The sequence below is a fragment of the Neodiprion fabricii genome, chromosome 2 (genome assembly GCF_021155785.1).
Source record: "Neodiprion fabricii isolate iyNeoFabr1 chromosome 2, iyNeoFabr1.1, whole genome shotgun sequence".
Lineage (NCBI taxonomy): Eukaryota > Metazoa > Arthropoda > Insecta > Hymenoptera > Diprionidae > Neodiprion > Neodiprion fabricii.
In genome coordinates, this window is record NC_060240.1 from 7,003,638 (window position 1) to 7,025,090 (window position 21,453).

At 35.3% G+C, this 21,453-nt stretch overlaps 3 protein-coding genes across 7 annotated transcripts; 1 reads left to right on the forward strand and 2 right to left on the reverse strand.

The window, feature by feature from the left end:
• Positions 1 to 9,616, reverse strand: LOC124176847. 2 transcript variants are annotated; one of them, XM_046558630.1, is made up of 6 exons: positions 9,411 to 9,616; positions 6,584 to 6,692; positions 5,658 to 5,811; positions 5,387 to 5,564; positions 5,062 to 5,248; positions 1 to 4,950 (listed from the first exon to the last, which is right to left on the reverse strand). In XM_046558630.1, exons 2-6 carry the CDS (start codon positions 6,655 to 6,657, stop codon positions 4,314 to 4,316), a joined length of 1,230 nt encoding a protein of 409 aa, XP_046414586.1. In that variant the 5' UTR covers positions 6,658 to 6,692; positions 9,411 to 9,616; the 3' UTR covers positions 1 to 4,313. The 2 variants fall into 2 exon arrangements, with proteins under 2 accessions (XP_046414586.1, XP_046414587.1); XM_046558631.1 differs by lacking the exon at positions 9,411 to 9,616 and adding an exon at positions 7,476 to 7,496.
• A 1,100-nt stretch (positions 9,617 to 10,716) lies between these two features.
• Positions 10,717 to 15,562, forward strand: LOC124176849 (ras-related protein Rab-21). The gene is made up of 4 exons (XM_046558633.1): positions 10,717 to 11,140; positions 11,234 to 11,401; positions 12,027 to 12,145; positions 12,552 to 15,562. Exons 1-4 carry the CDS (start codon positions 10,991 to 10,993, stop codon positions 12,793 to 12,795), a joined length of 681 nt encoding a protein of 226 aa, XP_046414589.1. The 5' UTR covers positions 10,717 to 10,990; the 3' UTR covers positions 12,796 to 15,562.
• On the reverse strand, positions 14,077 to 21,365 carry LOC124176846 (rho GTPase-activating protein 1). 4 transcript variants are annotated; one of them, XM_046558625.1, is made up of 10 exons: positions 21,023 to 21,364; positions 19,277 to 19,384; positions 18,387 to 18,530; positions 18,036 to 18,219; positions 17,708 to 17,926; positions 17,536 to 17,634; positions 16,960 to 17,147; positions 16,684 to 16,884; positions 16,487 to 16,593; positions 14,077 to 16,398 (listed from the first exon to the last, which is right to left on the reverse strand). In XM_046558625.1, exons 1-10 carry the CDS (start codon positions 21,069 to 21,071, stop codon positions 16,225 to 16,227), a joined length of 1,473 nt encoding a protein of 490 aa, XP_046414581.1. In that variant the 5' UTR covers positions 21,072 to 21,364; the 3' UTR covers positions 14,077 to 16,224. The 4 variants fall into 4 exon arrangements, with proteins under 4 accessions (XP_046414581.1, XP_046414583.1, XP_046414584.1 ...); XM_046558627.1 differs by having other exon boundaries at positions 18,036 to 18,216; positions 21,023 to 21,360; XM_046558628.1 differs by lacking the exon at positions 21,023 to 21,364 and adding an exon at positions 20,436 to 20,949.
• Between the last annotated feature and the right edge of the window lie 88 nt (positions 21,366 to 21,453).

A 21,453-nucleotide genomic window follows, 5' to 3' on the forward strand; every position in this document is an offset into this window, starting at 1 on the left:
AATGTTTAAATTGAATTTATTTAAATATTACTTGGCACAGGATTTTTTCTAGTCTGTATGTATAGTTTGGGTGATAAGAATATAATTAGACAACATGTTAGATTAAAATTGTATGTCTGATTAAAACAGCAGTGTTCAAGGTTTCTTGAGATATTTGATTTACAATTTAAATTGCACAATGATATATGTTTCGCTACAGACATATAATCATGGCGATGATATTGCTGCGTTCTTTGTCAAGTAATTTCTTGCTCCGTACCTGGTACATTGCACCAATTCCATATTTTCTATAAAAGCGTTGAATGTTTATTATTTGCTGATTAATTTAACTTTACCAAGTTTCGTTCTTGTTATGCTATAAGATAAAAATGAATTTTACTAATTGGTATAATAATTGGCAAATTTATGCTAGTTTTGCTAAAGCAAATGGGTTACAATCAAGTTAGGAGTTAATGATATACAATTTTATATTTTCAATGGTATCTATTAATTTATTTAAATGTATCTTTCTTTGCTGCTGATACTTTACCTCATACATATAATAAACATAAAATACAAACATTTCTGTTTAATATAAACGGTGTACTGTAATTATCTAGGATGGATGATGCATTCCATTGAACGAAATATAGCATATTTTCGCAGAGAAAATAAAAACGAAAAGAAAATTTCATATATTTACCGCTATCTCCGAACCTCGCACATATCGAATGAAATAATTCAAATTGAATTTGATTTCGAATTTTTAGCATGTCATTCTATAGCGTAAGGTTATTTATTCAGTTCAGAGTATTATGGAAACACAACTTTATTGGTTGTGTTCAGTTACCGATATTATGCTGACATGAATAACAATCATTTATTGCGTTTCACGATTTATGAAAAATGTATGTTCAAGTCTTAAAAATGTAAGTCATTTTCATTAAAAATAGGCGATGAAAATAAATAAATTTCTCAATATATAGCCAATAAATTACCTGGAATCAAACATTACCCTCTCCGGCTACGTGGCGAGAATTTGATTATAAAGAATTGGATACTTAGTTTGCATAAAAAAAAAAAAAAAAAAAAATGAGTATAAATTTGATACAAATAGAGAAGTACTAGATATTATGATTACACAAGAGTGTATCGCTAAAATAAATAAGTATACCGATAATCGCCTTACTTTTTATGCACTAGACCATGTGGCACAAGAGTTTGCACTTTCAAAACTTGGATAATTACGTTCAACATTGAAACTTAATGGCGACTTGATTGAGCGTCCACATTTAAATGTACAATTTATAATTTGTCAGGTAACAAGATGATTTGTATCGTTGCCTGACAAATTGCAGATTCGATGTTTGATTCCAAGCGAAGAAACCTACGTGTTCCTCTGCTACGTTACAAAGATTGTCAATGAGCCTAGGTAAGACGGGCAGTAAGTAAAGACTAATTTGTTTAGCTACTCGGATAAGTGAGAAAACACCGAATATAGTTTGTAAACGAATTAGCAGAATATTGACATTCTACGGAACTCGATCGAAGTACGAGACTTCAGAGACGAATGGGAACACTTTGCGTGTTTCAGTTCTAATTACAAAATTTAAGTCACGTCGTTATCTATAAGTTAATATTTAGTTTGTGCCGAGCGAGATTCATTTAAAATTAATGAAAGTTTCGCAACAGATTAAATCTATAAAATCTGTAAACATATTGAAAATTGCTTACTTGATGTGATTTTCTTACAACTTGAATGGAAAACTATGAACTGAGTTAGAAAAGCGAGAGTTTCACTCCTTTATTTGTCATTGCGGAATAACGTATTTAATAAAGATGTGTGTACCACAGGAATCTTTGTGCTATTTACTTCGTTACGTACCCATCTTTCAAAATTAGGAGTCAAGCTTCCCAACTATTCATTATCAAAGGTTGTCTATATATATACACACCCAAACACTTCGGCCTCAATTTGATAGCAGATTTCAATGTGATTAAGTCCATAGCTAACATTGAATTATTCAAAACTCAGTCCCTTAACTGATCTAGTTTCCTTACTCTCTCTCTCTATACACATCGCTGCTGTCCGTTGTAGTAATAATACTGCATTAATATATCATCATAACAAATACGATGCTATTTAACAGACTTCATGTTTTCATTACATAATTATATTACTATTATTATTGCTATAATTGGATCTGAGCTCTGTTACCCGAACACATTGATTATCATTAAGGACATGGGTCACCTGCGTGCCAACTCAGATTAGAAGGATTGGGGACCGAGTTGGATGACACCTAGACAGGCTAGCTGTGGTAAATCTGTTATCGCTCCAAAGTTGCATGTGGTCGTAAAGACCCAACCGTACTAGTTTCGTTTTTCAATACATGCAAATACCTGAAAGAAAATGCGACTTCGATTCTATACGAATTATGTGACAATGCATTTCATTTTCTCACGTCAGCCACATCACCCAGTCATTGTCGCATAGAATTGAACTTGCATTTTGTTTCGGACCAAAATGAAGTTAGCCGGAAGGTAGAGGCATTAATTAATATTATTGTACCTGTTATTTTTGCCCAATAAATTTTCAAAAATGAAGACAAATTTTTCGTCACAGTAGGCGTAAAGTACGGGATTTTATGCCTAGTTGGCGTAAAGTAGTCCCATGAAAGTTTTCCCGTACTTTACGCCTACCGGGCGTAAAAAAATCTAACTCTATACCCGCGAACATAAAGGTTTTCTCGTAAATACACCGACTATGACGGAAAATATTGTTCGTATCACGGGCGTATAACTTTAAACCCCTCGTGTGATCGCGCAACACTCGTGGCGCAAAGTACGAATTGATACGAAAATAGCTATATCGAAAATTTTTTAGAAATAATTTATTTGGTGACAGATTTGGCGTTAAATAAGGTCCGATAATTCTAGGTTTGCAATATACAGGAAAACGTTGTTCTTTATAATATTTACTAGTTGGTTTTGAACTTTTGGCTCGAAATTAACATAGCCCGTGCTACACAGTTTCAATTTCGATTCGGTGCTAGTTGGATATCAGAATTATTTTACGTCTAATAAAACTACATTTTCAAGACAAGTCGCTTACAATTTGAGATGTATAAATCTTGAAAAAACATTGATGGTATTTAGTTGTAAACTATGATAGTTACTCTGATTCGTAAAAGTCAGAATGTTTTCTTGAAATAGAGCAAAATCTAGCTTTGTCATCGTACCATTGGTTTATCAAGTTTTCATATATTCTGGCTGAATGATTTTGTCATTATTACATTGAATAATGTCATTTTCACTAATTAAATTTTACAAAATGAGCACGTAACTTCGGCTTGAAATCACGTGATTCCTATATTTTTATAATTCAGCACTTGATTGAAAAAGGTTGACCCATGCCTTTAAAGTTGTTACCTAATTATAGTGTCATGGAGCATTACGCCATTTATTTCAAATGCACATGTATATTAAAACGTATGATCGCCATTAGGATCTTTTCGAACAAATTATTACACTCAAATTTTTGTTGTTTCTTTTTTGGACCCAAATATGATTTGAAAGATGATTGGCATCTCGGAATACCTATACAATATTCACATATATATATATATAATTGCATCAATAGATTGTCTCAGAAAACTCGAGCTGTGGATGATGAGAGATTTTACTACCAGGAGTAAATGAATTAAAATGACTTTGGAAATAAACAAAATAAAGAAAATAATAATAATAATAATAATCGCAATAGACGAAAAATCTCGAATAACTTCCTAAAAAAACTGCCACGAGTCGAGCATTTTTATTTAATTTTTTTCACTCTAAACATCTTTTTTTTCATTTTTTTTTTTATCTTTTCTCTCTTTTTCAATAACAATGTTTATAATCCGCGAAAATTAACACTATCATCACAGTGTTTTGATCTATCCAGCTAAGTTTTATCTTAGAATAAAAACTTTTGAGTTTTTTCTGAACACTTAGTCTATTTGTTAGACATTTGATGTTTTTTTTCTTCCTGACTTATGAACAGTCACGAGTTAGCAGGCAGTAGATAAACTAAGTATTAATTTTTAAAAAATTACAAACGCTTTCATATTATCTAACATACATTACTTGACAAGTATATATATATATATATATATATATATTTTCTCTCTTTCGAGACTTACTCATGCACAGCCTTTGCTGTCTGAGTATGTCTTCATAAAACTGTGACAATAATCACAGAATGATAAGGTAAGTAAGTCATTGCTAGAATGTACACCTACCTAGCTACATACATGAGAAAGAATAAATTAAAACTCTACAAAAGATTGACATTAATTAGCAATAGACTGTCTGGCAGAGGCGTGTATAGCAAAATCGACTAAACGATTCTCGGAGATGTTGACAGTTTGATGCGAGCTCGTGATAACGTTGGCAGGAGATGCTACCGAGATCGGCTTGTACACAATTTGGTCTATCTGTTTCAGAGGTACCAATTTAATAGGTAGGTCGGAGTCTAACCTGATTCCTTCAGTTACCGGGATCGTCTTGAGTTGAACACTCTGTACAGGTATTGTCTTGACCTCCTGCTTAACAGACGGATTCGAATTTGGAATTATTTTCGCTAGCTTGCTCTCACCAACTCCTTGATTGGAAGATTCGTCATAGCCCGAATCCGAAGAGGAGTCACTGAACGATTTGGTGACCGGTTTGGGAACGGTCGGTTCTACAGTCGAATCTAAGCTGTGCGCTGGACTCGCTGACGCTGAACTGTGCGCAGGACTCGCAGATGCTGAACTGTGTGCAGGGCTCGCGGATGCTGAACTGTGCGAAGGACTACTGCTCACTGCATTTGCCTGTCTCTGTCCCTCTTGCCTGGCCAAGCACCCAATGCAAGGTTTTATTAATGATGGGTCGATCATCACTTCTCCATACGGACCCTTGAATATCGTACCGCAGCAGATTGTTTCTCTGGAAAAACATTCCATCAAGGTTATTTCAGTTACCACGAGATACAAATTTACGTGCACATGTCTAAATATAAGAGCTTTTTCTCCGAAGCAAAGAAATTGGTTCAGTTACCTTTTGAAGTAGGTCAGGTCAATGAAACCACTGACTGGTATTTGAGGCAATCGTCTTTTTATTCCAGATTCACCTTGTTCCGCAGCTAACCTTTTTACTCCTGTTAAACCATCATCGCTTCCGGCAGGGCTGCCAGCACGGCTTGAATTCTTACTGCCTCCTCCTGCATTATCTGGTAGAAAGTCCTCTGCAAAGAATAATCGAATTCTATATACATTTCTCCGCCTTCAATGAATGAAATAAAATATGAAGAAAAAAATCTTGCGATTTTTTAATTCATCAAGACTTGTCTTTCCCCAAGAAAATAAAATTTACTGGTACTAACCGGCGTACTCATCACTCATTGCAGGACTTTGTTCCCTTTCACGATCAGGTTTCAGGTAAACATGCTTCTTTTTAACGATCTTCTCATGTTTGTCTTGTACTTCCTTCAGTTTTTTCTTATTCTTTGACTTGAACTTTGTCAGAGATTTTATTCCAGGTCCGGCACGAGCATCAACGACCTATATAAAATAAGATAAATTTGAAGTTTTCTTTCAACAAGTAAAACGGTAACGTTATCATTTGTGTTTCTAAGTATACTGAAAGCTACTTACGTGACTCCAATTACGGTCGCTTCCAGCAGGCAACTTTTTCCAACGTTTCACCAGGAGAACACAAGCATTACATATCTCTCCTGTACGGCGTTCCAGAAGCTGGAAACATTCTATGAAATCATCCTCGTACTTTTTGCTGTCCGTAAATCGTGAGCTGGAATGAATAGAAGATGTTAAGTATTCTGTAGTTTTAAAAATTATAATTTCAAATTAATAAAATATGATAAAAGTCAAACCAACTTGGAAAATTATAGGAATAGACATCAAAGGTTTAATTCATCAGGACTTGATATTCAAATAATGCCCTTTAGGGGATGGAAAATAAATGATATTTTTCTCAACAAGTTTTGACAGCCATATAATATTTTATTTTTAATTGAATGGAATTGGTTTTGATTCTTTATAAATAAAAAAGAATAATTTTACGCGTTTCTACCAAAATAAAAATCGTAAGTATAAGTATCAATTCAAACAAAACAGTTCCACACATCACGAAAGAATTACACTGAATTACCATCAATACCACAGAAATAAGATTACCAAAAAAAAAAAAAAAATCAAATAATTATAGAAATTCAAAAAATACACATCATTGAGAACAATTGGGGAAATTTCGACAATGCAAGTAAAATTCTAAGATACCATCACAGAAATCTAACAATAAGACAGCAGAAACCCTATGAAAACATCAGAAGTTTTTTCAACGGACTTATAAACTAACAGATATTGAAAAAATTTCCAGGATTGTTGAAAGTTCCCCAATTTTTTCAATTTCGTTTAATCGACTTAACAACTTTTTTCGTGAATGCAAAGCGAATGAAATTTGTGTTTACAACTTCAACGTCGGAAAGAGTATCGAAATAATTGAGTAAAAATACAAAACCGGTTTCCGGCTAATGAATACGTAAAAACATCACAATAATTACCTGCTCGACTTGGCTTTGCAGATGCAACAGCCTGTAGTCGACCGATACACCTTCGGCTTGTGAAAACTAAACATACTGGCGTTGGTTTTGGGATCTCCACGTTGTCTCTCTGAAAAAAAAACCGAACAAATATAAATAAAAATAATCCTAAATCGAAGGCGTATTTTGTATCACACATGTTTCTCCAGGGAGACGTGTGACGCGGTAAAACGCACGAACGCCAAGGGGGGGGGGGGGGGAGGGGGGGGGAGAAAGAGGCGGGAGAAAAGGCGTCTCTCCGTCTTTCTCATTGCACCCCGCCTCCAACTGCCGCTGCTGTTACAATTTCATTTATACCCGGTTGCTCAACGCGCTTTCAAAAGTTACAGGCAAAGCTTGCGTGTACCGTGCGTACGTTTTTATCGTACTGGTATTTCTTTCTCGTTTTCTTCTCGATTTCGCAATCGAAACGCGAGAGGCGCAGATGCACCGCCGAATTATTTTTGTTACCAAATGATATTGCAATAAGCGTGTAACGTTACTTCCAGCAGACGTACAACTATGTGCATACAAAAAGAACCAGTATGGAAGCCCAAATGACAGTATGAAAAAAACAGCTAACCGGCACAGATCTGGCGGTTTTCTTTGTTGCTTTTTTTTTTTTTTTTTAACACGCATACCGATCGTACGTCGACCGCGCAAGCACGAATTCAATGCAATTCGTATGTATTGCCGTTTTCTCACTTATCGCGATGTATCAAAGTGTCAAGGTCATGTAGTCAAGTTGATTAGCTTTATAATAAAATCAAACTTCATGTCCGGTATTCGGTAGACGAGTCAACTGAAATCGTCAATTTTCGAATTTTTGTGTACGTAACTTCGTGCTAGACGGACTTATAATTAATTATATTACATTTCGTTGATAACGCGCGTGCATCCATCTTTGGCGGCGCACGTTAGAGAGCAAGATATAACGGGAGCGCGAAAAGAATTACTGAAATGGAAAACTGTCCTTCACCGAGTTATATTGCAACAGTAAATACGCGGTCCAGGAATAGATGGAGGAATGGAAGAGAACTCGGTTGCAATATCGCGAAACACCTTGTCTGACACATGATCTAGATCATAACGATGCGTTTCGCAAATACGAATTATCTTAACGATTGTGTATCTGCGTAATGTGCGTAGAGAATAAGAGTATACTTGAATATATGTACGAAATTTTCGCCAACTTTCAACGCCGGACACATTTCTCCGTTGTGAAACGTCACGCGTCCCTGTCCTAGACTTACTTTAACGCTCCGTTATACAATTTCTATTATTTAATCTGAACGAACTAGGAAGAAACAGAATGTATTTAGGTGAAACCTCGATCGAGAGACGCGCAAGGCACGTATAAACGTGCCCCTGACACCATTACCTGATACTTGAAACTTTCATTCTCATTTTTACTGTCGCTGTTAATTCCGCAAAGTGTTACGTACGAATAAAAATAAAAAAAACATATCGAAACACTTTTACTCGACGTATGTATTGTAACGTACTTGACGAGGTTTGGCTCGTCTAATTAACGAAACGATACAGGCGTTGCAATCAATTGAAAAACCGTTTCTCTCATTACGTTTTCGCGGATGTAATTTTTTTTACCCACAGTTTACTGACATTTCAGCGAATCAGGAAGGAACCAAATCAGTTCCTTGGTATCAACGCAACGACGTGTGTTACATTTACGACATACGTAACAATCGTGACGCTGACTGTGGTTTGGGATAAAACGATGATAAAACAAATGCAAGAAAGTGAGAAGGGGAAAAACCCTCGTGACTGCCTGCGATTGATATTACACGGTGAAATTTGAGATGTCAGGGTGAAGTACGCGACTGCATGTAATTCCCTAACAAGAAAGTGGAGCAGTGGAACGAGCATGACAGATGGAGAGACGCAACGACGTGCGCGAGAAGGAGGCAGGCATGGCGCGTGGCACCGCACGGCGGTCGCCATAACCAAACCGCCTCGCATCGGTCCTGAGATGTACCGACAAGGAGAGAGACATGCGTGCGATAGTCGTTTGTTTGCGGATTACATACACGTCGACGCGCGCCAATTGTCAACATAACATGGTCAGAAATTGAGGCAACGGAACTTCAGTTGGGGATAAACAAACCCTGCCGCTGTCAAACTGGAATTCACTGACGTGCAAGCGTCAACGAATATCGTGTGCACGTCGGCTGAGACCCCGCCATACGAACGCCATGACAGATGAGACAGTACGCAAACAAACAAGTCCACTTGCGAAATAGAACGGCGTCCCATTTTAGGAAGGACTTAATCGAACGCTGATAAAACTCGATTGTCCAAGTAGAATAAAGGAGAAAAAGAAACAAACGAAAGTTATCTCACGATAATGACAGATATCGGCGGCATCTCGTCAGATGTCAAACGCGTGGTAGAAAAATGCGAAATATTTCACAAAATCTCATAGCGTACACTTTCGGTGAAAGTTTCGATACGAATATTAATTATTAACAACGATCGAATGGCACGGACCGGCAACCGGCCGGGCAACCGGGAGAAATGCTTTTCTCAACGTTACGATCTTATCCACGCGAAAAATATTTGCTGTTAGAAAATGCTTGCTCTATGTCATGATACAGCAGGCTGGCAGTTCTACAGCGGCCGGAGACGCTGACGTTTAGTCACATATTTCTTGATAATAGAGGGATAAACGAATGTGACAATGGTTCCAAATATAAATAGCTAATTGCGCTGGCTAAATATGATAATCTCGCATTAAATCCGCCGAGATTATCTAATAAAACGCTAAAATTAGTATGACTGATTTGCTTACCTTTTCAATACAGGTGACGGCCGGATTCAAGAATTCTTCAGCGCAATCTTAACGCGCAGGCTTTGGTTCACGCTGTCAGTCAAACTGGCAGCTTTTAGATGACAAACTTTGGAAACTACTTCATGCCGGAATTCTGTGATATTTTTATTTACCGCATATCAATAGAATATTTTATAAGACAATACACACCGCGCTTCACCAAGATTTTAATTTACAAAATGTCAAGTAATCTATCTGGCTGTCAGAATTAAGCTTCCGGTTATCGCTGATTCGCTTCCTGTGCGCCATTTGAGTTTTGTTGCTAGACGAGAGTTTTCGATGTCACCGCCAGAGTGCGTGATGATTTTTGTATTATCGGCATTGAGCTGTGTTGTCAGTCGTGATGTCGAATTTTAACGTTCGAATCTTTGGCTTTATCCTACAGCACAAATATTTACTAATATTACGGCAACTTGCGGGCAAAATTTGTTAATTTTTCTTTCTCCAATATCACCATTTCATCCACAGAGAAATAATGCATAGATACGGTACAAATCTCGTCGACATACGAGATGACTTAAAATTTGGGGTTACCGCAAATGCGCACGTTCATTCGAAACAGGTTTTCCCCGTCATTGCAGTATATTTTGAGCCGGTATTTTTATCCAGCGTAGAGTAAATAGTTGATGCTTTTGCTCAATGCTACTCAATTGGGATTATATTCTCGCACGACAAAATAATTAATTATGTAAACACTACGAACCACCAAATGGAAAACGTTATATTTCGACAGTTTATATCAATTTCCACCGGTTGATTCAGGTTAAATGAGGACAAGTCCGTTTCTTTGAAAAATAAGAAAGCTCATACATTTAAATCTGTGAGAATAGAGTGAACATTAGCAACAATTAAGAGGATTACAAAGACTCATTGATATACTCCTTGTTAATTCGATTTGGCAGCTCGGAGAGCTAAGACGCCAAAGGCAATGACATTTGAATGCATCAAAATTACTTTCGTCTCTTAAATGTTTCCCGAAGAATGATCGTAAGGCATTAAATGCATTGTAAAGCAAAGATTGTTCCGAGTTTCCAGTCGATTCAAAACGATCGAGATATTGCAAATCGTTCTAAGCGTATAACGAACTGATCTCGTTAGAAACCATTTGTTGACGTCGGATTGACGTATCGTATGCGGCATACGGTGTTTATTTTTTCCTAGAGGTCGTAGACCACCTGCCATCTACTGTAGGCGATTCTAACCTTCGTATCAAGAAGATAACGCACGACGATCGCGCATGCGTTTAAATCTGTTGTTGAGGAAAATTTCTTGTAATGATACAGGTGAGAACAGCTGATCTCTCGCACTTGACGTTCCGTGGACAACCGCGAGAGAGATAGTAGTTGTAAAAAAAAAAAAGTAACATTACGTACATACATACGATATACATCGATTACTTCTACTGTCAGAGAGCTAGGCCTATAGAATATAATGACAAATACTAGTTTGTACGTTAATGATAAACGCGTAAAATAGTATTTTCATAAAAGCTTATTCTCATTTCTTTTCTCAATTATAATATTATTTTACTTTTGTAAACAATGGCCAGTTCCTCACCGACTGCGAATAATTCAATCAATGGTTACAATTTTAAAGTTGTTTTGCTCGGCGAAGGTTGCGTAGGAAAAACATCTGTCGCTCTACGATATGTCGAGGACAAATTCAACGACAAACATATCACCACTCTCCAGGTATTTGAATCGTAATTTTTTTCTCTTATCCTATTTGGAACGATACGTGCATACATAAATCATTCAACTTGTAACCTATTTACTTATTCGCAGGCTTCGTTTCTTAACAAGAAACTCAACATTAATGGAAAAAGAGTGAATTTGGCTATCTGGGATACGGCAGGACAAGAAAAGTTTCATGCCTTAGGACCCATCTACTATCGTATGTCAAACGGCGCAATTCTGGTATACGATATTACCGACGAGGACTCGTTTCAAAAGGTTCGAAGAGTGAATGAACACCAGCTTGTAACATATATTATTTTATTTTATTTTATTCACAATTAATTAAAAATAAATCAGTAAATTGCGTATTGAGTCAGAAGTTTGGATCAATAATCATCAAGATACGACGTTATAGTTGGATACGTAAATTTACAACAAGTTTTGCTCCAAAACTTGTTCAGTTGAGGATACGATTTAGATACAGCGATATTATGGCTGACAATACTTATTTTCTCAACTTTATGTGAAAAATATGGAGTTGTTTGATTTGAACAACTTGAATACTTTGAAAATAACTGGATTAAATTTTCCTTGTTTCTTGCGCAAGCTGTTTCGCATCGGCATCGATAAAAGTCAAGTAAAGTTTCTTCGACTTTGCACCAAAGAAATAAACGATGTTTATGTTGCTTTAACTCCATCATCCATTCTCACAAATTTCTGATTTACCACTTTTCATTTATTATCAATTTCTCAATTGCAAAACTACTCCCATTAGTTAAGTTGCCTTTCATTTTTATCAATCTCCTATATCAGTTCTACACTTCGTTATATTACTTTATTTTTCGTTCAAAAGTGTAGAATCATTATTTGATTCCTCATTTTTATATTTATATATTTATAGGTAAAAAACTGGGTGAAGGAGTTGAAAAAGATGCTTGGCAGTGAAATTTGCCTTGTCATAGCTGGTAACAAATTAGATCTTGAGAGGGATCGGAATGTAACACAGGAAGAAGCAGAAGAGTGAGTTACACGTTGTTCGCTGTTTTGTTCTAGTAAAGTATATGTCAGTTCACATTATAAACTTCATAAAAGTATTTGGACATCACTTTCAGAAGACCTAAAAAGTGTACAAAATCAACAAAGAAAGAAAACGAGTATGAAAATATCTGTCAACGAACCTGAATCTTTTCTCTGATAAGATAATCTTGTTTTTTATTTTTTCAATCATCAATCTGCTTTGTTTAACCCAGCATACAAAGTTATAATTAGACTAGACTGAAATAAGAAAAAAAAACAAACAATTACATGCGAAATAAATGCACAAGCACAGATATTCATTATTCCATTTCATTCTTATCAAGGAAGCAAGCTACCAATCTACTATTTTATGTTTAACAGAATCAATTTATACGAATTAATTCCTCAGATATGCCAGACAAGTTGGTGCGGTCCACTTTCACACATCAGCAAAACAGAATCAAAACATTGAAGAAATGTTTCTAGATTTAACCCGCCGCATGATGGTACATGCGGATATGGTTGAGCAAAAATCTACTCTTACACGGTCAAATAGCACACGACGGAATGTCGTGGTTGTCGAAGACGAAGCTGAGCAAGAGAGACCAGCTTCAAGCTCCTGCTGTGGAGGATTTTCGCAAAGTTCATCATAGGTCGATGACGCGGCTTAAGTTTTTAGGGGGTTTGAGTTATACATAATTGTATATAGCAGTTGTTTTACAATTATAAAACACGAAAATTTGCAAATTTCAATGTGATCAAGTATACTGTAGTCGTTTTGAACACATACAGCCTGTGGATCAAGTACGAATTAGGTGGATATACTTACAGGTATATGAAAACGTAATTGTATTCAATCAGATCAGTGTCTCATTTATCAGTCGATCATAAAAATTTAACAATAATTGAAATTGAAAATAAATAAACTTCTTATTTATCTGTATTTCTTTGATAGTTTGAAATTTTTACCTGGAACAAGCCATTTAGAAATGTCAACAGTAAAATCAATAGCTTACCTGCCTACCGAAGACGAGAATACAGGAGATATTTTACACTATATGTTAAGCGATATACCGTATCATATGCACGTGGTTTACCAAGAGTAGAACAGAGTGAACATTCAGCAATATTTTAGCTGTATCACTTCCACGTGTACTTGCATATATTCAAATATTTAATCATTAATATTTTAGCTGATGCTGTAACAACTTTACATTACTCGCAGTGTTAAAATGTGAAAGAAAGTTATATATCATGCTTATTTCAGTTTTAATCCCATGTAAATTAGTTAGCTTCACATGGATTATTATAGGAATAACTTGTTACTAACGACTTTGAAACTTTTTTGCTATGGGAATTTTCAAGAACCTCGTCAAAGTTTTTAATAAAAGTGTTTTGTACGCAAGATAAATTTGTGTGAATCTACCATTGAAATTCCAAAACATTTTAGACAGCATTATGTTCCTATTGAATGCAAGCTCATATATATATCTAATAGATATAAGTATAATTAATGTATAACGTTTGAACGAAGAAAAAAATCAAATTTCAAATTACTGACGTATTTAGGTTGTAGAAAAAGATTTATAAGGACGCCTATTTCGCGTTACTGTTCCAGACTGTGTAAATTCATAATTGTCTTTGACATGATGTTACATACCACTGTATCGAATTACCGTACTCGTACTAGGGACTTATAAATGATGTTATTATATAAATTACACTTGTTGTTTTGCGTTGCCATATACTGTATTTGTAAATATATTGCTGTCTATTGGCATATATTTACACGAATAAATTTAATATAATTCACGACCTTACTGTTTTTTCACTAGTATAAGTCTTCGAGACTCTGTCAAATAGTGTTGACGATATTTTCTTAATTTAGGCGAGATTCTGTATAAATTAAAGAAATGAGAATTCGATTGGTATAATTTGATTTTAGTACTATATTGTTTTTATTCAGATCCGTATGATGTTCGAAAGATAAAGATACAATGTGCTATTCTATCACAGGTACATGGATCGTGCATACATTTAGTTATCCTAACATTTACAGCTCTTGGTCAGAACTATAATGCAATGTAACATATGATGATATTTCACTGAATAATGTATTGACGTGTAAATTATGTATTATCCGGAATGACGAGTCAACCTATGACTGATGTATTTTTTTTTCATGTTCGCAAGTGGCAATTGTGCAATTACGTAATGCACATCATATAGGAATGTCAGTGGCAAGTTATTTATATTTTCATAAATTGTGTGCATGTCTCATATTGTTAGATGTGCGACAGAACAAATTCGTTTCAGACAGTTACAAGTTGTTTAAAAAAAAAAAATTTTTTTTGTTCTTTTCTGAACACATTTGTTGACACTCTCTTTGAATATATTTGCAATTTCTTTCAAAACAAATTAATCGCGTATGCATAAGATTTTTTTAAACTTACAATTCAGTTTCTAACCATGGAATGGTTATTTAAATTCTTGTCTGTTTAACGCTGTTGAAATACAGTTTTTGCGTCGCCAATTACAATTTTTATACTCAATTCGTTCAAGATTTCTGTATTTTGTTATATAGGTATATCTATTATCGATTGCTGAAAATTAATACTTGAGATGTTCAAATTATGACATAAACTACGAAATATGATAAATGAAAATTACTATATCTCAGTATCTCACTTATTCGTCGTTCTTATGCCAGCATAAAACAATATTGAATAATTTGCTAATTCGATTATCATAATATTTTTGTCACTGTTCGTTATTATATGTATTTATATTTTATTCTTATACGCTTTTTTCAATACTTTATTTAAAAATCAGTACTATATTTATATGTATATATATCTATTCTATGAATTTATACACCATGAGATTATTTACAATTTATAAATTACAGTACGGAATGTGTCGAAGATTGTCTAACATTGTGTGACAAAATTCTTTGAGAATAATAAATTACTATTCTATGTAATATAATTGAAGAGAGACTTGGCTTTGGTTACTATTTACTGGAATATTGGTAAAACTGTAATGGGTATCACGCAAGAAATTCAATAAACCTAAGCAAACGCACATCTCAAATTTTTTAATTCGAATATAAATGATTATCTTTTACAATACTATACTGGTTGAAAAACTTTGTTACCAAGAAATATTCAATCTTCGATAATCATTCCGTAAAAAATATAATAATTACTAATTTTACCCATTTAATTAGACTATTTTGTGAGTATACCTACAGTTTACACTGATTACATTATATGACGTTCTCACCTATCTTTGGTATACAGTGGTAATTTTTTCCCTTTTTTTTTGTATAAATATTATTCACATGTTAAAAACTGTCATACAACACTGATCAGCTTGCTCACATTCATTCTACGCAACACTCATGACGATCGCAGCATATTTGGCTAGAAAAAAAGTTGTGCATTCATTATTGTGAAATACTTTACGAAGAAAACCTGTGTATGTTCTACGATTTTTGCTTTTCAGCAAGTATATAAATTAGTAAAAAATATCAACTATGCTTTACACGACAAAGACAAAAAGGAAAATATTTTATAGAATATTACACAAGAACGTGTCCAAACGTGAGGCTTTTTTGTAGATATTAAAAATTGGATTTGCGTGTACTTGCTACTGTGATTTATATAAAAATACTATATGCTCATTATTGAATTGTACTCATATGTAGGATCCATCTTGTGAATATGAAAATGCTTCGAGCTATATTCGATAAATACGAGAAATATTATTCAAAATTAAATAACTGACCTGCAGTGTCCCTTCCAAGTCTGTAAATTAAAATTTTTTAAATCGAGGGAAATATAAAAGTTTTACCGATGCAATGATTTATGCAAAAATGAAAGCCGTGGAGCAAGTGTCTAATGCGCTCAAATTAGATTTTTTTTTTTTTAATTAATTGACACATGTACTTTCATATTCCCCACAAATCCAATTTGAACAATCTGATTAGTGTTTCAGTCTGTTATTTGAAACGAGTGCCAATTTTGTTAACGTTTTATAGGCCTTTAATGAATCAACACTTTTAGTAATCTAACCCAGTCTTAAATGATGAATATTTTATCTTGGTACATGAACAAAAAGTCGGTAAACTGATTGATCGGACCAATTGCTGAAAGTGACATTCCTCGAGAAGATGGAGCTCTTACTAAATTAGGACCGAATACTACTGCCAGATTATTCGATGTCATCTTGTTAAGATCACTTCTGTCCATTACCTACGAGTGTTAAAAAATATGAGTATTTGTTCCATGGCCACGACGTTCCATGAATTACAGTGAGAGAAACAATGAGAATTAAACTCACCCTGGATAAAAATTGAACGATATATTTCAAAAGACGATAGTTAGCTTCAGGTAGTTTTTCAAGAATCAATATCTTAACTTTCCGAGGTCGTTCGTCTTTTGATAAACCTTTGGAATGATGAAAAAAGATGAATAGTAAATAGGATCTAAATAGATGTTAATGTAGAACATCATCAGTTCAGAGTTGTTTTTACTTACTTTGAAACTGGGTTATTTCATCGTAAAGTTCGTAGGTCATAAGTGGTTCGTCCAGTTCTCGAAGGAATGTTTTTAGAAGTACAGCCGCTATGTGAGGATCACCTCGAAAGTCTACAGGCAATCCCAAGTTACAACGGTTTTGAAGTTCTTTGATCACGGTTACATTGGCTGATCTTCTGAACAGGCCTTCAGTTTCCAACGCTGTTGAAGTAAAACAATGATGTTTATTATTGTTTGCGCACTGATTTGCAAGAAACATTGAATGATGTGCCTCACCGTCTGGAGTATCCAAAAATTCTATACACTGCGTTACTATAGGTGGTATCATTTCGTCGCCGTTATTTTCTCTAATAAATTGTAGACTTGCGCCGAATTGCGTTGTTGCTACTGGAGTAACGACAGTTGTGGGTGGTGGACTTACAGGTACATTTTTTCTATTTTTTATCATTAACTGTTCGTCGTGTCTGAAAATTAATAAATACTTGATGTTACATTTGTGGAAAGCATTGCACTCCCTAGTTTCAATACGAAAATTGTGTGGATGGATGAAACAGAGGTCTAAGTCGGTTCACAACTTTTTCAGACGATTGGTTGCAGATCGACCTTTTATCAGTAGTTAAAACTTCGTTACTTCTTTTTATGTTTTTAACCATAACTTTATAGAGTAAGTGACACTTTTTATGGCTTAATTATTTCTATCAAAACCATCTTGTGAAACGTTAATCATCTTGAATATGTATATGGTATTTTGCTACATTTTAATGCCAACAACAATATTTTACGACTTATACACCTTATTCTCACATCCTACATAATTTGGGGGGAAAAACATAGTCAATTCCAGCTGCTTACTGTAAAACTTGCTGAGGAATACAAAGTTGATCAAGATTGATATGTTGTGCAAGCTCCTCCAGGTAATTAACGTACATCATTTTGCGTCCAAATTTAGCGCTGAGAACAGGGAATAAGAAGGTTAAAGGAATAACAAAAGCTTCAGTGATTTCGTATTTTCTGTAACTCTTACCTAATCACTGGTTTAAAGATTTGCCAGACAAATCTGATAAAATTTGTTGGGTGTACTAAATAAAGAGCCTTAAGATTTTTCTTATATTTTCGGTCAAAAGCTCGATATGCTTGACGCAACCATGCGTATGGCGGTTTATTTTTCGATGTCAGACCATGATGAAAGTACACTAAGCTGTAATCTTGCTCGACGAAAGTGTCCAAGGTATGTGTGAGATATCTGGAGAAATTAATCATTCTTAACTGAATATACATTGTTAGAAAGTTGTAGTATGGGGTGCAGCGTCAATATTTTTCGTCCCACGTAATTTGGGAATAACTTATTTCACCTCAATAACTTAGCATGATTGAAGGTCTCCTCGTCATTTGACGGCAGCTTACAAGCAGACACAACAATCACTTTTCTCCCTGCACTGTCATCCCCGACTACCTCAACAATCCCAAGTCTCGCAATATCAAGGTAATCCTCCTCGTCCACAAGGTCACCTTCGAGTGCTGCCAGATCGTCCGCTGCTTGTAATAGAATATCGTTATTCAATACTTTGCACAATTCTTTTGTTCATATTCCTTATTCAGGTGAAATTCTACACTATCTAATCAACAGTTTTAATATTGAACATTTAAAAGTTATTTATCTTCAACATTTGAGGGATGTACAAAGGAATCCGAAGGCCACATACCGGTTTCAATAACAGGTGCATCCACCAAAGCCTCTTCAAAATTTTCTTCTATTGTTCCATCGCTTACGGGGCTCTCTAAGTAGTCCAGTCCTGTTCCAGCGCAGCTTGCACTTAAATCTAACTTTTCTTCGAGCAGTTCTACAGCTGTAAAGTGTGACTTCGAATCAGTAAACGACTTTGAAGAAAACGTGAACTAAAGTAGTATGGCAGATGTGATATGTTGCTTGTTCAGCTCCAAATTACTGGTAAAAATGTTGAGGTAAGAGTAAATTACGGTGTACGAGATGATTGTAATGTCTTATTAATTAAATTAAATAAATAAAGCGACTAATCTATGACGAACCATTCATGTTGATATGTAATCAAAAAAATGTTTTTAGGTATGATTCCCATGTTGAGGAACAAAACATGTGGAGAAAAAGAAAATCTAAGGAGCGAAAATTTGCTAGCAGCTTTAAGTAGAACCATGTTAGGGTGAAACTAAAGTTGCGAAAGCTTGAAGCAAAGCAGTTAGAAGTATAAGCAGCAAGAATATGCCTTAATAACTTGTTTGGGATCTTAAGCTGACCTCTTAGTATATCGAAGGGAGACTTTTGTCCTCGGAAACAGATAGCAGAGGGTGTCTAGTAGCTAGAAGGATTATACCAACTTATTACATAGTCTAAGGTCACTGGACACCCTGTATTGAGTGGGATGATAATCAAAAGAGAGAAAAGCTGGTTAAATTCTGATACACAAGGTAAGACTTTGGTCTCTAGTGGTTAGTGAAGTTTGAATGGATTTTGCGTGGATCTATTTCAGAAAATTTCAATAGTATTACAGACATTGAACGAAAATTAGGCAAAATATAATTTTTACTACAAAACGAACACGCCTCGTTTACACCTTACCGCTGTCCGAAGTTGCCTGGAGTTCGGTGTCATCAAATTCCAAGTTGGGCTCATAATCATGATAATCCGACAGACTCGGGTACGGGTCTTCGCCTTCATTGTTCATTGCTACCACACAGACACAGGTACGTCAATACACATGAAGGGGTTTAGGACAGGGAGGTATTGCAAACGTACGACAAAGCGGTGGCAATTTCTTATTCTAAATCTTTGAGTAACCACACATTAAAAGTTTGTTGTATCGATCTGCCCACCTTTCACTCATGGAGCATAAAGTATTTTCTCCATAAACGATTTACGAGTCTTAATGCTAGGCAGGGAATTTGTGCGTGAATCTATTCATGCTCCGCGCATCTACGTAGGCAAGCTGTTGGTAATTAAATCCTATTTACAAAAATGAGAACCAGGGAAGAAAAGGGTGATTTTTACCACAATTATTCTTGTAAATACCCATAGCTTTGAGGCATGCATAGTGGAGACATAGAATCAGAGATAATACCGAGCATATAATTATTGTTTGTTCATTGCAATTAAAGATTCGTCACTTATGGAGTGTTTCTGCTGTGACGAAATTATTGAGGGCGAGTAAATACAGATCGACACTTCGGAAGTCATGCGTTATTATTAATTGTACATATTATACATGCAAATTGGTGGGCAAATCGTGTTAAAAATAAAAGCATTCAATCCAGCACAGGTGTATTGTGACAAGTGTTTCCTTAATTTTTCCATTAATGAAAAGCATTCATTAGGAGATGATTGTCGATTACAAAACATGTAACAAAACGGATGTTTTTTTTTTGAAATAACAAACAGTGGATCGTCCGGGGAAAATTACAAACGGTATAAACAGTACTTCGGTTCGTGTTTGATCCAACTATTTTGTTTTCGTTCAGCAGCGCACGTTCTTTCCCAGGGATAATTTACTTCTTCAGTGATAACTTTGTTTTCTTTCTTTTTTTTTTTATTATTGAACAAAATTTTCGCATCTCTTGTCAATAAATTACCCTACCCATTGAAACTCAAGTTTATAAGTGAAAAGATGATTTTTTAATATCCAATAATAAAAATTGGATACCGGTATGCACGTTCCACTCTGCCCATCTGGCTAATTATTTGACTAATTTAAAAGTTTACATAAGGCGATATTTTCACATACGTTTTTTGCCGATGTTATTGACAGACTTCATGGTGTCAACTCGTACAGAATAAGAAAATAAAGAGATGATCGTAACTACACCTCTAGAGTGTTTGACAAATGTTTATTTCGCTTGATTAAAATTACGAAACAAGAAAAAGAAAAAAGTAAAACTATATCATATATCGGTGAAACTATGAGAAAAGAAAAGGTGGAGTTGTAAGTAGGCGACTTTCGAAATAAATTTTTTTCTCTCCACTCTTCAAAGATTGTTTGCTTATTTCTCCCCCACTATCGCTTCTCTAACTACGGAGAGTCAAACAACAATTGCGTCGTCGCGTAATATGGTGGGAGTACGCGTTACGTGCGTGCGTGTGTGTATTTACATGTAGATGTGCGTGAGTAAGAACGCGTTATAACCTCTGTGACGGCGGATGTAATATTTTTAAGATAAGGAGCGTTCGAGAATCGAGTAACGAACGCCACGATTTGTCAACCATTTTTTCAGACTTTTACTTCCGACGCATCGAATTGCCGAGTGACATTTAACTGTCAGATGCGTGCCGTTATGGATATAATCTATTTCAACCTCCAACTGACTTTCTTACCTGTCAAAACTCTGGCTGGACTTGGCGTTGGTTGATAGTCGGCTTCCATAGTTGGAAAATAGCCTCACCAGGACAAAAGAATGTAATATTGTGTTGTTTTTTTTTTCCCTTTTTATCCGAAAATTATTTTCACTATTTCTTTAGACTTTGCCACATCGTTATACCTGATAACGCGAACCCAACTACCTACGCAAGCACACACACTCGGGACACACTTTCATCCGCATCTGCTCAAGTGTTTGGTGTCGCGACTCAGTTCCCAGCCTAATAATCGTCACCTCCCACTTCAGATCAACGGCTATTTCACTACTTCACATCGTTCAAAATCGATTAGTGGATTGCTGCTACTTTCAGCTTGTCTCAGAATGTCGCGCGACAGCTCCTCTATGTATATAAAATTTCAATGGTGGCGTGATTTCAGGGTTGAAGAC